This window comes from Pogona vitticeps, chromosome 6 (genome assembly GCF_051106095.1).
Source record: "Pogona vitticeps strain Pit_001003342236 chromosome 6, PviZW2.1, whole genome shotgun sequence".
Classification (NCBI taxonomy): Eukaryota; Metazoa; Chordata; class Lepidosauria; order Squamata; family Agamidae; genus Pogona; species Pogona vitticeps.
In genome coordinates, this window is record NC_135788.1 from 96581487 (window position 1) to 96598856 (window position 17370).

General features: G+C 42.2%; 1 protein-coding gene across 3 annotated transcripts; it reads right to left on the bottom strand.

Moving 5' to 3' along the window:
- Nucleotides 1-1029: 1029 nt before the first annotated feature.
- Nucleotides 1030-16627, bottom strand: COPZ2 (coat protein complex I subunit zeta 2). Of its 3 annotated transcripts, none has more exons than XR_012088628.2 (10): nt 16421-16627; nt 14705-14773; nt 13952-14033; nt 12804-12895; nt 12138-12193; nt 10034-10111; nt 9147-9198; nt 8934-9048; nt 6358-6396; nt 1030-1095 (listed from the first exon to the last, which is right to left on the bottom strand). XR_012088628.2 is itself a non-coding variant. In XM_020785634.3 (9 exons), the coding sequence occupies exons 1-9, from the start codon at nt 16544-16546 to the stop codon at nt 1048-1050; spliced, it is 642 nt and encodes a 213-aa protein (XP_020641293.2). In that variant the 5' UTR covers nt 16547-16624; the 3' UTR covers nt 1030-1047. The 3 variants fall into 3 exon arrangements, 1 of the variants encoding a protein (XP_020641293.2); XR_002299867.3 differs by having other exon boundaries at nt 8921-9048; XM_020785634.3 differs by lacking the exon at nt 8934-9048 and having other exon boundaries at nt 16421-16624.
- Between the last annotated feature and the right edge of the window lie 743 nt (nt 16628-17370).

The window sequence follows — 17370 nt, forward strand, 5'->3', positions numbered from 1 at the left end:
CATTTGTTTTGGATGATAATCTTCATGTCCCTTGACTGTTGGCTATCCTGAGTGGGACTTATGACTGCCATTATCCAAAACATCTGCACACCGCCAGATTCCTTGCCTGTTCCCTGCTTATTCCATCTGAGGCTGGCCCCTGGGCAGGGAGGGAGGTGATGTGACATGACTCAGCAGGTCAATCCTGGCCAAGGGGCTACTTTTGGGGTAACCCTTATCTTACAGCAATCAAGCGTATAGTTTCTTTGGTTTCTTTACTATTGCAAAGCTTAAATTGCCCCATTAATGAGCAGGGAAGCAATGCAACGGGCTATGGTTATCTTGGAACTGCAGTGACATTTTACCCCCAGAAGATGTCAGGCTAAGAGAGTTTAGCGGTAGCCATTTATAGCAGCCGAGCCAAAACAAAAATGGAGAAATAATTTTTTTAAAGTGCATTTGTGAAGTGTGATCACTTAGACTGAAAAAAAAAAGCTTCATACATATTCTGCTGACACATTTTGTTAGAGCAGAACATCTTTTTAATAAATATACACTTGCTTCTAGTTCTCCAGGATGGTGGAAAGACCTTCCCAAACACCTTTTCTTTTCAAATTATCTTTGTGAATCTTGACAAGGGACATCAGTGTAAATGTGGAGAATCGCCCTGGGGGATTTGGGTGCTTCCAGACATGCGCTTTGAAGTCCCTCGTCTTTCCCCATTCCTTTTTCTGAGTTTTTCTCCTGGGGGCAAAGTGTCAAAAGGAGGGAAAGACAAAAAAAGAGCTGTAAAATCCTTTTTGCCTAGTAGGTAAAATAAGAACTGCCCCTCCAGAAGCACCGGTGGGTGAATAACCAGGAATGCCCATGGCCTCCTTTGTGAGAGGTTTAGAAAAAATTTGCTCTGTAAGTGTCCCACGTTCATATCCTCCAAACTTGTCAGGGGAGACATCTTACATGCCACAGAAAGATTCTCAACCTTCGAGGAGGAGTTTAGAGGAGAATAAAGTGAGAAATTAAATTGCAAGTCAAAACACACTCTTGCCATGCTTTTTTGTTTGGGGCACTTTATTTTAATAAGGACCACTTAATTTGTTCTTTGGCAGACTGAAGAACCTGTAAAGAGAGGAAAAGGAAAACAAAAAGGAAAGAGAGAGAGATGGTAATAGTTAATTCATCCCACTCAAGTATTTTGGCAAAGGCCATTGCCATGGTGTCCCTTCCAGAGCAGCCCCATGTCTACTGCCTCTTCCTTCCATTATGGGCTAATTTACTCAATCATGCTAAAGTCTGTTCTTTAGGGACCTTTCGTTTGTTCTTGATTGCATTGCACTATGGTAAATAAATGCTCAGTAGACACCGTAACAATATTTCATAATGTTATGACTCATTTCTTTTTTTGTATAAGTCCCCTTCTCCATCACTTAACAATATCTGAGCTAGATACTCAGATCAGATAATAAATTCTATACTGTATATACTGAAAAAGAACTTATTCAGCGATCACTTTAATAATCACTGAAATGATAATGAGGTGCAAATTGCAGGTTCCAATTTCACGTTCATGTCATTTGACATTATTTTTAGATTTTGTGTAGCATACTTCCCTGAACGCCTGCTGGCTGAAAGGCACTTTAAACTCATTTAAATTAACAAGCAAACTAGAGTAAACTTATCCAATGGGACACAGTTAGTCATGGCTGACTTGTTCCGCTGAATTTCAGTGGATGTATTTGGAGTATAACTGTCAGGCTCTAAATAAATGTGTTTCCTTTAAGTGTGGAGACATTAGGATCACCCTAGCCAAGCGCTACTCAGAGAAATAGCACTGACCTGCATCATGGCCCACCTGACACATTTTGCTACCTGAGCCTAAGAACAAGATGCAGTATCCTTTAAAGTTGACTCGGCTAGTAGGCAGTATTCTCTACTGCAGTGGTCCCCAACCTTGGGCCTCCAGATGTTCTTGGACTACAACTCCCAGAAGCCTACACCACCACCTCTTCTGGCCAGGATTTCTGGGAGCTGAAGTCCAAGAACATCTGGAGGCCCAAGGTTGAGGACCACTGCTCTACTGCACTGATGGCAGCAGGCTAATTGAGCAGGCTGCTTGGTGCATATATGGTGTCTCTCCTCCAACATCCTGCTATCGCCTCCTAACAATGGGTAGTTGCCCCACTCTATCTTATGGCAGGGCCAGCCTTCAGCATATTTTGCCCACATCCTCAAGGATTTTACAGGAGCTAATCCTCAAGCAGAAGAGAAGTGTGCATGTCAAATATCATGCAGCATAAACGAAAGCAAGAACACGGAGAGTGGAGATGTGACTTAGCCAGCTTTCAATTGCTATAGTTTGAACCTCTCACCTCCATTGATCTACAACTTCTTATCCATCCTCGTCTAGCACAGCCAGGGGAGAGGTGCTCTGGGCAGAGGCATTTTTTTAAAAAGCTCCATATTACATGCGCCAATGCCAAGAAAGATAGACAAAATTCGCTGGGTAAAATTCTAGTGAACCTGTGTTCACTAGAATGGAGTCCCTAATTTTATCAAGATTATTTAAGCAGATGGCCAAGTGTTGTTGTTTTTGCCATATGAGCACTAGATGGCAGATTATGTCTTTAAGGTAAGGAAGAAACCTGCCATGGGAAAAGCTCACTGATTGCAAAATTAGGATATAGGCCAATTTCAGATGTTTGTGGCAGTCTTTGTGAAAGGTTGTGAAGGGAGATCATGGGATCCCCAACTCTAGAGATTTCCCAAAGTTTATCTTTTGAACCTGGAGGAGGAATTTGCGCGTTATGGCACTAACTCTCAAACTAGGCTCTAAGTACTATCCTCCAATAGAGGTTTTATTTAGAATAAGTTATTCTAAGAAGTGGGTTGGTCTTAAGTAGGCACAGCAGAGTTGATTCACTGTAGCTGAACACAAGACACCCTTTCAAGCATTAGCTCTTCATCTTTTCTGTTACTGTCAGTCTGCTTTGGTAGTCAAAGCAGATGTTTACCAAAACCTAAACATTTTGGAATCTAAATAAATAAATAAATAAATAAATAAATAAATAAAGTAAGTAAGTAAGTAAGTAAGTAAGTAAGTAAGTAAGTAAGTAAGTAAGTAAGTAAGTAAGTAAAAAAAATTAATTTTACTCTTACTCATCTATTCTAATTTTTAAACTCCCCTTAACAGCCTTTTGACTCGCCAGAGTTTGGAAGAGTAACATTTTTAGACTATAACTCCCAGAATTTCCCATGGAGGGCTACAGCCTACGATTCCAGAAATTGTAATTTTTTTAAAAAATTATTTTTTCTAAGTTCTGTGACTGACACCAAGGTGGTACGGTGGAGAGACGCCAACACTGCACCATCAAAAAATGACAGTAGAAATTGGGGTATGGTGGGAAATTATCCCCAGGGTGTAATCCAGCAAAAGTTAATCCCTTTTAAGAGCATAAGAAGGACCATGATGAATCAGATCAAAACAACTACAGTAATTGGTTCAGCATTTGGAATATAATTCATTTCTGAAACAAATCCATTAATTGCCCAGTCCTAATTTAAAGTCTTCCAGTGTTAGTGGTTCTTACTACTTCTTGTGGCAATGAATTCCAGTCTTAAGTATATGCTGCATGAAGAAATATCTCTTACTTGTCCTGAATCCCTGACCATTCTGCTTCAGATTTGTAATAGATTTCTTGATTTCAATAGATGAATCAAGTATGTGCTTATATCTCTTTCAGTTAAATCGGTAGGCTTTTAAAGGGCCTAATTATGGTGAGTCGTACTCATAACAAACTGGTTTTTACCAATTATATGGAAAATTAAGTGAATAGTGGCACATATGAGCCATGTATGATCAGTTTAACACACCCTGTGAACAGCAAGACACTATATGGTGTTTTTAACAACCCTCCTTCTCCCCATGAGCAACACAAGGGGAGATTTGACCCTGGCACATAACCTGGGCTGCTCACTAGCAGTCCCACCTCCTCCCTCATCTACTTTCTCCCCTGCCCAGGCTAAATGCTATTGCAGTTGCTAGGCAACTTGTAGTCCCACACCACTAGACAGGAGAATTATTGGTTGCAGTTGCCAACAGCAAAAACTATGCCACTGTGGACTAATATACATTTAAACTGGTTTAATATTTCATTCCTTCTTTGTACGGAAGCTTGGGAAATGTAGTTCCATGAGGAAAACTAGGAGGCTGTAACATAATTCTTCATAGTGAAGATAAGAAGCATTTGCCTTCACTCTGTCATGTCTTTGTGACATCATCATTTAGAAAAATGTGATTGGCTAGGGAATACAGTGGTGCCTCGCTTAGCGATTGCTTAGTTTAATGATGAAATCACTTAGCAATGACTTTTTCGAGCGATCTTGCACTCCGTTTAATGATGGTTCCTATGGGCGATTTTCACATAGCGATGTTTGGGACCATGCTTTGCATAGCAATGACAGTTTGGGTCCCCCTGTTTCACTTAACAATGGTTTTGACAGCCTCATGTTGGCTGTTTTTTAAATGTTTAAAAATGTTTAGAATGCTTGAAATCATAAGTGCACTTAATAAACCATTTGTTAAACTAATTTGACTTTGTTCCGACTCTTTTTAAATTTGTTGTAATTTCCCCCCCATTGAGATGCATTGAATAGGTTTCAATGCATTTCTATGGGAAACCGTGTTTCGCTTAGCGATGAAATTGTGAATTTTGTTGTATGGGTATACTGTGTATATACTTACAATGACAATAAATTATATTATTATTAAATTGCCTAACAGCGATTTTTTGGGAACCAATTACCATCGTTAAGTGAGGCACCACTGTACTATTCAAACAGCGGTGCTTCCTGCCCTCATTTTAATTTGGCTTTGTAATTTTTGTCACACGGAGAAATCTAACCTGCATGATCTTGCTATATCACACTACCTACATTCTGGATTATAACTCTCACTGTCTCATAATCCCTCGCCATAGACCAGGCTGGTGGGGAGTGGGAATTAATTCCAGGTGTAAATTAAAAACCTTGGTAGGGCCACAGGCTTCTTGTTTGCTCACATGAGCTCTGATAGGTTAGTGTTTAAACCTGTTCCCAATTTAAACAGGTGATGAACAATTTGAAAGTGATAAGAGGGTGGGGGACTGGAAAGTGTCCCCCACCAACTCCCACTCAGCCTAAATATACAATGGGCAAATTAAAGACACCAGTTCTTTGTCTCCCACTTTCTCCTCCTAGGCCAACAAATATATTTTGCTTGGAAGATGGGGAATAAGCGAGCCAAAGAAAGCAGCTGTGCATCAATAGGGCTTGGCAGTTCCTCTGCCCCCTTCCCACTGTTACATCAGGTACCTTTTGCCAGAGCACAGAATTCTGGATCTCAGACCACAAGGTTATGTAAAATAAAGTGCTATGTTTCCTCTGCCTAACTTTTCTCTCCACTGTGAAGCATCCTTTTTGCACAACCAAAATAGCTGATCCCAGCTTTCTGTTTCCAGAAATAGTCTTATTCTGTGGATTGGTGCAAGTTGGCGAAATGGATGGGAGATAAATCTGCTCAAGGGGCTAGCACTGCAGTTCAGAGCAAACCGGGTAGCAGATGAGGATAAGAAGGTGTGCCAGAGAATCCCCTTCTTGTCCTGTGCCATCATGGAGAAGATGGCTGGCAGTAAGAGAACTTGTGAAATGTAACATAAGATATCAGAGAGATGTTACTGCCAGCATTCTCAACATTTTTTAGTCTTTATTTGACTGAATAGTGTCCACTTACAGACATTTCCTTTGCAGTTTGTGGGAAGAGAATATACTGCAGTCTCTTCATGCTTTGTATACTGTGGTGTCCATATACATGTGTCTGCACATATTTTTGTCCATGCTCATGTATTGATTGATTGCATATTATATGCAGATGCATTCATAAGAATCCCAATGCCATTTATTTGTAAAAGAAGAGTTGTTTTGGGTTGGAAGAGAAGAGGGAATGACTCATTCCCTCATTTTTCCAAATTCTTTTCCTTGCAAGATTTCAGATGTTTTTACAAATACTGTATATACTGTCTGTTGGGGGGTAACTGTGTCTGTACAAAATGGCAAAAACTTAACATAATTTACAGGAAATCTCTGAGATGGTCCTCAATACATAACCCACTAGTAGAGAACACTTTATCTATGGATTCTTACATAACTAAGGTCACATTAAAATATAATAGTTAGCCTTTAAGGTACCACATGTTTTTGTTTTGTTGCTTTGGATTTTGCCTGATATCACTCTAGGCTGCAATATTTTGTTGCAGGTCTCAGTTCAGCAAACCCAGAGAATTATGCCAAAAGCTGAGATAGCAGAGTCTGCGTAAGTCAAACTGCAAATGATTTGGTTATAGTTACCTGAGTGACGCTGTGCTCTGATAATGTGGCGTCATCCACCTAAAAGGAAGGGGGGGGGAAGTTAAGATAGTTCAGATTAATTGAGGGAGGGATAAAGGAAGGGACAGGGCTGTAGCTAAGTCAATAAAGTCATACAGTCCAGGAGGATTCTTGAAAAAGCCTGGTCCAAGGACGGTGCCAGTGGCGGTATCAGGGCTAAAAACTTGACCAGTGTAGAGTGGCAGTAAAGCAAGCAAAGACGCAGTTTTAAGGACCAGACTGCTGATGTCATTTAAAATATGTATTTATAAGAGTCTTTCAATGTATCAGAAAAAAAACTAGGCAGTCAACCTATAAGAACTGTGGTGACAAAGGTTACAGGAGGTACATCTGACCCACTTTTAGGGGGTAGAAGGCAGACAAATGAGTAAGTCAAACACAGAAGGGCTCATAGTGTTAATTGACAGATTACTGATTAACTTGTCGCTAGTGTGAGATGGAACAGATATAAGCAGGGGACGCTGAAGCCATGATGCCAAATGTCCAGCACTGTCCCAAAAAAGGAAGGAGGAAGTGGAGAAGAGGGTGTGGCAGCCCCACACCCACCATCATGAGAAAGTGGCTCCTACTGTTTAGAACCAACATTCATTTCCTTGCACTATAGAAGGAGGCCAGGAAATGGCCTGTTCAATGGCACAGGCACATTCCAAGCCATCCCAAGGCCCTCTTAGAGGTCATCACTAAATGCACAGCAGTAGCCAACTTCAGACAATGGTGGGAACGTGGCTGGTCCGGTTGCCGAAGCTGCCTCCTCCCTTTCCCCCCCTTTTTTGCTCCTGGTCGTGCTGGCTGGAGGATTCTGGGACCTATAGTCCAAAAGGGAAACTTTTCTATGGTCTGTATATTTCTAAGTTTCATATTAGCTGTTAGAGCTGCTAACAGCTACAATTATCTGAGTGCTTTTTGCTACGTGGTACCTGAGGCTCACCTGTAAAGTAGGCCATAAACAGAGAGTCCTTCTGAAGGTGGCTGCAGTGCATGCTGGGAGGGTTCAGTAGGAGCTGCCTTCAAGAGGTGGAGGCCTGGCAATGGATACTATCTTTGCTCTCTCATTCCAATCCACCATCACAGAAGCAAACCCACATCGAAGGCATAGTCAGGGCTTTTACCTAATAACCGCCCAATAACAACCATGCAATAGGCTCACATGAGCCTTCTGTAAAGCAAAACTTATGTCAGTGGGAAGACCAGTTGTGCATCCTAATAAAATGGGACATGGAGTAGGATCAAGACATTAATCATCTTGAGAGGAGACTCTCTGAAATCAATGGGAGACAGAGAGCTCAGTGGTTTAGGTATCTGGCTGTGGAACCAGAGGCTGGGAGTTCGTCCCCCCCCCCCATTGTGCCCCCTTGACAGGGGCTGGACATGATGATCCATATTTCCAGTTCTGCTGTTCTAAGATGATGATGATGATGATGATGATGATGGTGTTAGTGATGGCTAGCTTAAATCTCATTGCTTTCAGTAGGTCTACTGTAAGGATAACTGAAGTCTGGCTCTAACCTGTTGTTCTTCTAAAGGCAAGTGGCAGAGACCTTTATCTTAGCATACAAGAAATCCTCAAGAAATCTGCAAGGTTGATTTTATTTGGTCTACCCTCAGCATGACTCAGTCTGGACTCTCCCTCATCATTTGCAAGTATTATGGAACACTTGGAAATAGAGGCACAAAGGCATGCCATGCTGCACCACGCCAAACCATGCCACATATGCACATGCTGTTCATGTTTTAAGACTAACCAAGTATACAAATATATACTGCTCAGATGGTCATTTATTTAAATCCAGGTATTTATTTAAAGCGACAACTGTTTCCATCCTGTGAGTATGAGATCAATATGTAATGGAAGTAACTCCTCCCTCCCAAGCACTTGATAAAACTATCCTAACCTTTCTATCTTTAATAGTGAGCCATAAAGACCAACCCCAGACAGCTTTCTCACAATGCTAGTAAGAAGCAGGATGTAGTGGGAGAGCAAGTTGGCAGTCGGTGATAATACAGAGGAAACTGCCTTTCACTGAGTCACACTGCTGGTTCCTCTGACTGACTGCAACTGTCTGGGAGTTTCAAACAAGAATCATTTTTAGCCCCACCTGAAAGCAGTGGGGATTGAACATGGGCCCTTTCTGCACAGAAGGTGTATGCTTTGCCACTGAGCTACATCAAAACCTGCCCTCAAGCTTAAATCAAATTTTGTTTCCATTCTATCGTCTTGACCTGGCCACTTTTTCTCCTCAATTATCCTGCTTCTTTTCCTAGCCAGCTACTTTTTACTCTTGCACTTTGCTTCCTGAGGAAATCTTCTTATTCTGTCTAATGGTAGACACAGGCCTTTCAAAATCACCTCCTCTAACTTGATAGTTTAAGCCACAGTAAAAGTTGAGCTGTTAAGAAGGAACAGCAAAGAACAAATCTCCCCTAACAACAAGCAATGAGGACAAAGGAATCAGGAGGACTTCAACCCAGTCAGCTGCCATGCTTCATTAGAACCACCACGCGCTTAGAAGAAGTGGTGTCTTACTCCTGTTTCTTGCCTGTGGGAATCTTTCATTATTTGTAGAATCTCTCAGGAATAATTTCACTCTGCTCTGAATTACCCGTGAGGTAATCAAAGAGAACAAAACCGTAAGTTGCAGGTTCTGGAACCATCTGGGGTAGAAAGAGTTTCATGAGGTGAGCAGGAAGACCAAGTGTAAGATGCCACAAGAAATTTAAAAAGCAAAACAAGAGAGGAGAGAACAACTCACTCTGAAATTTAACTTCTGAATCACTTGCTGGGGATCAATTTCCAAAATCACACTAGAATTTGAAAAGAAAAGAGAGAAATTCAGTGCAATTACTGTGGGGTCTCAGAGATCTTCCCTTGGTAAAGTGATATCGTAGTTACCAAAATGCAATGTTTTGTTTCTGCTATGCAGTTATTTTAAAAAACAGTTTAGACAATTTTTACAGAAAATAATAAAAATACTATAAGCACCTGGGCAGCAGTGCCTGTGCTATTGGAAATGATGACCCCCACGGCTGTAGCCCATGGACGTTTGTAAATAACCTCCATATTCTTCATTTTATGCCGAACTCACTGCAGCTGTACTGTGCAAGCGTAAGCACAATCATAGCACCCTTTAAAAACAAAGCTGTAAGCCCCTAGAAGTACCTCCCTCTCTCTAAGAACAGGGATCTAGTGAATCTCTCTCTCTCTCTCTCTCTCTCTCTTTCTTTCTTTCTTGCATTGGAGCATAACTGTCTCTTTTGAAAAGAAGACAAGTTTTGGGCTGAGTTATCTTACAGTAAGGGGTTAGACAATTTGTAATTCTAAAGCCACATACAGCTGTTGGACTAACTTCATAGGTTACAAATTACTTTAACAAAATCATAACTCATTGGAACCTCCTAGGCAACGTAACTACTTTTATATCCAGTTAAAAGTGACATGGTAAGGCAGTCTACTCATTCCACAGAATGACTTCTGGGTAATATACAGATGTGTATTGGTTGTGAATGATTTCTTCTGAGTAGTTTTCTTCTGAGTAGTTTTGCTTTTATCTATTGTCATGTTTGTCTATATCTCTCTCTTTCTCTGTGTCTCCACCAAATGTTACGTTTCTCCCTCTTTCTCCTTTTGCATGAATCTTACCCGCCATCAACAATCTCATCCACTACAAGAAATGCCCCGTCCATATTATCCACCAGGGTTCGTTTCTCCACGTTCTTTCTAGATACAAGGCAAAATATGACACGAATTAATACTATGACATATTATCTATCCTGCTGATAATATAGGATAGATTGAGCATACAGTATTTGACCCTTGAGATGAGGTTGGACTGCAATTCCCATTAAATCTCACCATTTGCTCTGCTGGCTAAGGATGATGGGAGCTGCAATCTGACTACCTCTGGAGAACCACAAGTTGCCACTCTTGATCTACATAATGGATTCAAACTGTAGTCAGTCCATTCTCCCAGAGGACCTTGGCAACTATAGTTCTGTGAAAATGTGACTAGGATCCTAGTCACATTTATTATGCATAATAAATAATCTGAAGGTGGGGAGTATATGGTCTGTTTCACTTCTGAGATGGGAAATGTTACATTTGTGTACTCCAATGATCACAATAACCTAGGCTATGCTCTTCTGTAAGTTGTAGAGTGTAGACAAAAAAGGGACAACGTTTTTCCTCTCCTCACTACTCTTGGGGCTATTGCTTTGTGGTTGTTATGTGCTATCAAGTTGCATGCAAATTATGGCAACCCTAACTGGGATTTTGAGGTATGTGAGATGTTCAAGGAGTGATTTTGCCATTGCTACCACCCTATGAGTTTCCACAGCAAAGCGGGGATTTGAAGCCAAGTCTCTTGAGGTCTAGTCCAACACTCTGTCCACTACCCCACACTGTCTCAGTGCTTTCTACTACACCAGATTTCTGCTTGTTGACATTCTGTGTTGATCCAGATAATGAGTAGGATTGGATTCTGGTAGCATTGTGATCACTCCCATTTAGAAACTGGACTTCTCTGAATATAGGTGAGCATTAAGGCTGAGCATCAAAGTTGGGCATTTTTAAAACTACAAAACAGACTTCGCTATTGTACAGAGCCTGATAGGCAGTCCCTGAATTGTCATTCCCCCAGTGAAATATGAGAACTATTTACTTATTTATTTCTGAAACAGATACCTCACCTCTTAATGGCTAATCAGCATTCCCAAGGACAAGCTGACAATAGAGCCTTTTTTAAAAAAACACACACAACCAAATATTACAAAACAACAGCAAAGGATGAAATGAAAAAAAAAATACCCATGTCATTAAAACCCTGCTTCAGTTGTAAAGAACTGAAAAAATAGGTAGAGTTAGGTAAATTAGTGCCAAAATTACCATATGTATTTATGATGTCCTCATTGTTCTTCCAATTAAAGTTCACAGCCTACATAATTGCCTTCCTCCCCACCTTCAGCTAAGCAGAGAAAAAATGATTGGCTCAAAATCACCCAGTGAATTTCATAGCTAAGTGAGGACTTGCATTTGGACCTCCCAAGTCCCAGTCCACTACCGCAAATTCCTACATGATCCACTGGCTCTGAAAGCAAAACAAGTGCCATGCAAGACATCTTGGGGAAGATATTCAACAGGCAGGGTGCCATCACAAAAAAGGCTCCTTCTTTCTCCTTGCCACCAGTTTTACTACCAACAGTGGGGCAATTCAAGATGGGCCTGTCAATTGGTTGATGAAAATTTCTAGTCACAAGCAGATGGAAGCTGAAGAACACAGGTATGTGTGTGTGTGTGTGCCCAGGGAAGCATTTCAGGAAGGAGGATGGAAGGTAGTCAAGGCAAATTTTTATGGGCAGCAGGAGACATGGGACATTTGGAAGTACTGATGATGTCCTGTCACCATGAGCATAATCCACCAAGAGGATTTCCTACTTCTGAAATGGATGTGAACTGAGGGTTCCTCAAGAGCACAGGAGTTTCTCTCTCTGCACCATGGCTTGGCTTGCTGGCTCAAGTCATCTGATGTGTTTTGTTTTACACATCCTTTCACCTGCAAAGTACAAACTCTCCGTTTGTGGTTAACCATGACTGAGATTATAAGGATATAGTCATGGGCTACATGGACAGTTTTGCTTCGGAAAGAAGGGCAGAACCTGTTTTTTTTTTTTTAATACTGCCCATTTTGTAATTTTAGATTCTGACAAGGTGACCTGTGATCTTCATGGATTTTAGCTATAATACTTACCGCAACATGTGACTGAGGGATTCAAAAAGGCAGGTGAGCACTGATGTCAGCATCAGCTAGAAAACAAGCAGGGCAAGAGAGCAAGGCTCACATCAACATAGACTAAATCAAGTGAATTTCTCTGTTGGCTAAATTCATTATCTATCCCTAACCTCATGCTACCTGACATACAATATAGACAGCATTGGGCTGCTTCCACAACCAACATCTGTGCTTCATCATCGATTTTCTAAATGGTGATTTCATGTGGCATTTAAGATAATAATGAAACATTTTATATATCAGATTAGATGACAATGTAGTGGGTTTCTTGGATGAGATGCTTCTCTTACACACACACACACACACACACACACACACACACACAACACACACACACACACACACACACACACACACACACACTATGTGGGTGTTGTCTCTAGTTGCTTCTTGTTCCATATGGCTATAGCATTACTTACAAGTTTCCACCTAACTACATATCTTTAGTTGTAGTTATGGATTCTATCATAATGGAGGAACTCTGGGAAGATTAAACTTACGGAAGAGAAAAACATAAATTAAACGCATTTTTAAAAATACAAAATAAGAAATAAAAAATATTGTTGGGCCACTCTTTTGCTCATTACCCTGCTGCCTAAAAACATGTTCACAGGGGAAATTTACCTCATTTTCATGTGGACTCCCCACTACGTAAAAGAATAGATCAATGCTGCTTTTATAGACAATGGTCAGACCTTCTAAGAAAGCGATCTCACCTGTAGAGAGTTTAAGAGAGAGAGAGAGAGAGAGATAAAGAAGGAAGAAAAAAATATTATGGGGTGACAGCTGAAAGAGGTCTTGAAGAGTCCCGCAGTCTACCAGGCCCTCTCTGATATGGTGATGACCTTATTTCTGATTAGGTTAAAGCCATCCAAATCTACCCATGGTGCACCTCGTAAATAAGTAAAAGCAGGGTGAGCCATCTGTTGGTATTCTGCAAACAAATGGAAGATGGCTTGGATCATCTACACCACTGGTTCCCAATCTTGGTAACTCAGATGTTCATGAACCTCAACTTCTAGAAACTCTAGGGAGCACAGCTGGTGGTGAAGGCTTACCCTAGGTTGGGAACTTGTGGTGTAAATCAGTGCCCCCAATCTTGGGTCTCCAGATGTTCTTGGACTACAACTCTCAGAAACCTTCACCACCACCTTGGCTGGACAGAATTTCCTGAAGTCCAAGAACATCTGGAGGCCCAAGGTTGGGGATCATTGGTGTAGATGATCCTTTCTCAACCAAGGGCCATCATGGTGTCTTGAGACTACAACTCGCATCATCCCTAGCCAGCATGTAGCAGAAGATGGGCATTATAGTCCAACACATCTGAATTGTCTTGAGCAGCTCTACTCCCCAGGTATTTTTTGACTGGAGTTTGCAGAATTCCTTACCACTAGACTGTAGACTAGCTAGAGTAAAGGTGAAGAATAAGCCAAAAGCATTAGGAGGGCCATGATTGCCCACCCTATGCCCAGTAAAAACTTAGGTAATCACTGAACTCTTCAGCTTAGTTTAGCTTGAAAAAAACAGTGGAGGGATGGCAGATTAAATTTATTGCCTTACAAAAAAAATTCTCAGGATGGTCTGCTGGTACTTCCATGTTCCTCTACCATTTTTGTCACACCTGCTGCTCCTCTCCTTCTACCCGGTACCCTCCCAACTGCTTGCAATGTTATTTTCTGGCAAGGGCAGGAGGAGACCTGAGTTGGTAGGCAAGGCAAGTGCAAATGGGCACCCAGGGGCTGAACTTTCTCTAAGAGGCCTCACATACTCACTGTCAGTCTTGTAGGTTTTATTGAAGACATTTCTCTCAAAGCTCTTCTGTTCTTTAATGGATGGAAACGTGTCATCATAATACTATGGATAACCAAAGAAAATGGTTTAAAACAAAGATGAGACAGTGTAAGAGTAGAAGGAAATGATCATCAAGGAGAGGGACAAAAGTAGATGCATTCTTGTCATCCTCATGAGAATAGCTCAGAGAAATTATTTGCTATTCATTGCACAATCCACCAGCAAGAATGGAGAGTGGGAGGTGGAAATGAAACAGTGGAAGGAGAAAGCTGTGTGCCTGCATCCTGAATGTGTGAGTTGCTCTCAGCTGAAATCAAGAATGTTGTCCCATTGTCAGTGTTGGAGTGAGATCTTGCTGCTAAACTGATTGGCTTCTGTAGGTGAAAAGGCTGGCCGAACGTTTACACCACCATGTCCTTCGTCTCTGGTACCAAAGTCATAAGAGCCAGCCATGAAGAGCAATATCGCTGAGGCTACATGCCACAGTGACCAAGTTATCTCTACAGCTACCTGATGCCAATGGTTTAACACAGGATGACAGATGCAGAAAAACAAACAGAAGCTGTGAGATCCATGAGCAAAATCAATATTCAGGAATATGGACCTCAGACTTCTTCATGGCATGGATTTCAAGAGAAATAAAGTGACTCAGTTTACTCCCATCTACAAAAAATGTTAACAATCCTATTGTTATCTCAACAAGGCTTGAAACAAAATTGTTGGAGGTACCTTACCTTGGCCAAGAGTCGCTGTCCAAAGTTGTCCAAGATGAAAACTGCCTTGACAGTGTAAAGGGACGGTTTCTAGGTTCAATACAGTTTTATTTTAATGGCCAGTCAAATCATGTAAGAATAATAGTCAGCAAAAGTGAGACCCATGAAATATAATATGGGCAAACATGTTTATCTTTGATACAACAAAGTTCTCTGATACTGCTATTTGAACTTCTGCTGATCCTGGTTCTATTCATTGTTTAGCCAGTGCATTTGATTTATTTCTAGTCTGGATGTGCAAGGAAATCTATAATTCCGCCTGTTTCCTGAATTCAGGTTGTGAAGGTCATTGATTATGTTTAGAGATGGGCACACACCACGGTTAAGAGGTTCGGGCTGGTTCATATGTGAGTTCCCTTCCTGGCTGGTTCCCCCACTCACCAGCTGGCACACACTCCTCTCCTTCTCCTTTTGGCTGTTCAGCCATTCCCAGGCAGGAGCATGGGCTACCCTGCCCCACCTTCTTGGCTGACTGCCCACTCAGACAAGGAGACAGGACAGGCAAACCCATGCTCCTGCTGAGCTATCCAGCTGATGAGGAGGAAGAGGAGCACACTCCAACTAGTGAAGGGGGGATCCAGTTGGGGAGGTGGAGGAAGGGAATTGTAACACATGTGCTGCAGTCACATGTACAAACTGGCACAGACCTCAGGTTTGTGCCCATCTCTAATTATGTTACCCAAACGATGTACCCTTGCTCACGTTTCTCTCCTATGGGGAGAAATGTGGCACATACTGTATATAATTTAAATAAACAAATACCAGCAAGTCTCGTGACCCCTAAGCTTGGAGAACTATAAAAAAACTTTAGTACGCTTTATAGTGTAAATACAAACATATTTTAGCATTTGGATACATAAAATATTGCTGTTGTCATTCGCATTTTTGCATCAATGTACAGATCTTTACAACATAACACAGACATGGGTAAAGAGAGGGGGGGGTCTGCTTCAAAGATTTTTAATCTAAAATTGTGAGGATTCTAAGTGCCCTCCCATAATCTGGTGCAGGCTTCTCTTTCATCCATTCATAATTCTAAGGGGCTCTTTCAGCACACTCTCACCTGCCTCACTGGTGTTTTCCTAAATCGGGTCTTCACCACCACAGCAAACACAGCCCATCATCAGTCAGGTATTACATGTCTGCCCAGGGTCTGACAACTCTCTTCCTAGCAGCCCTATGTGCTACAATGCACATACCTGTACAAAGTACATACAGTACTATTTTGAGTCGCTTATTCTAGTACAAGGGATAAGCTCTGGTGCCCCCTACGTGCCTGTAACTCTACCCATCCAGTCAGCACTCGCGACTGTAATAAAGGAGGGCAAAGGGAAGCTAAAGGCAGAGAGAACCGCCCGTAAAAACATTCTTTGTCAGTCCATAGATCGGTCTGCCACCTCAGTGAGGACTAGGCCCTTGTCGAGTCCCTTGTATCGTATCCCGATTCCCCCTTTAATAAGATTCCACCCCACCCCCATCCCCGACGCGTCGGATCCTCTGTTCTGTTCTCGCGCAGGGCGCCTCCTAAGAATTAGCGTAAAGTTTACAAAAGGAACTTCGGAAGAGTTTTGAGACAGTTTCTAAAGGCACCGGCGGCGGCGGCGGCGGCGGCGGGTCCTCTCCCCGGTTCTTCCTCCCATCCCTTCCCTTGCTAAGTTGCTACTCCCAGCCTCGTACCAGTATCTGCCCCGCGGGGATTTCCATGGCTGCAGCCGGCCCTCCGGCGGCGCGATCCCCGCCGCCTCCTTTCGCAGCTCCCCCGGGGTGGTCGTGCTGACGTGGCCGGGCCTCGGCCTTTCGCATCTCGGACCTCTCCACAGCCAGAGAGCAGCTCCGGGCCCCAACTGGGCTGCTCCGCCCCACTCGGGCATTGGGAGGGCTGCAACAACTCTCCCCCCGCCCCGCCCCGCCCCCCCCCCACCGCCAGGAAAGATGGAGTGGAAGGATCGCTTCTCAAATGCCCGTAACCTGCAACCGTGGGGGTTTAACGTTAACTACGATTGTGGCCGATGGATGGTAATGCGCAATCACCACTGTGCTTTTTAAAACAACAGTGAAGCCTCATGGCAGCTTTAAAAGCCTTATTTGTCTTCTCCCTCCTCCTGGAAGTTGAGCAGCATCTTCGCTTTAACAGCACTGAAGAACAACGTCGTTTCCCATCGAAACCGGTCTCTAAAGATCCCAGCCAACAAGTTTCCCCTTCCTGTCTTTCTTTCCCCATTTATTTTATTTGGAATGATCAGCTGTAACAATCCGTGCTTTTTGTTTCTCTGACGCGGTTAAAATATATGCTGGCTTTCTGTGTTTTATATACTTTAATGATTTCTTGGTTTTAGCGCCCTAACAGCATAAATCATTGCCCTTTTGAGAACTTCTTCCCAAATTCTCCAGCCAGCTTGCTGACTGAGGTATTCTGGAAGCTGTTTTTTTTAAAAGTAGCTTTCCCAAGCTCTGGACAGAGTAGGTCATTAAACTATAAAATTCACTTCCACAATTAGGGATTCATTTCCATCAGCATGAATGGTGCTAACAAGATGTTAGCAGAATGCATGGAGAAGTCTGTTAGTGGATTGTAACTGGTGGAAGCTTATGTTCAGATAATAATGTCCTGTCAATTACAACTTTTT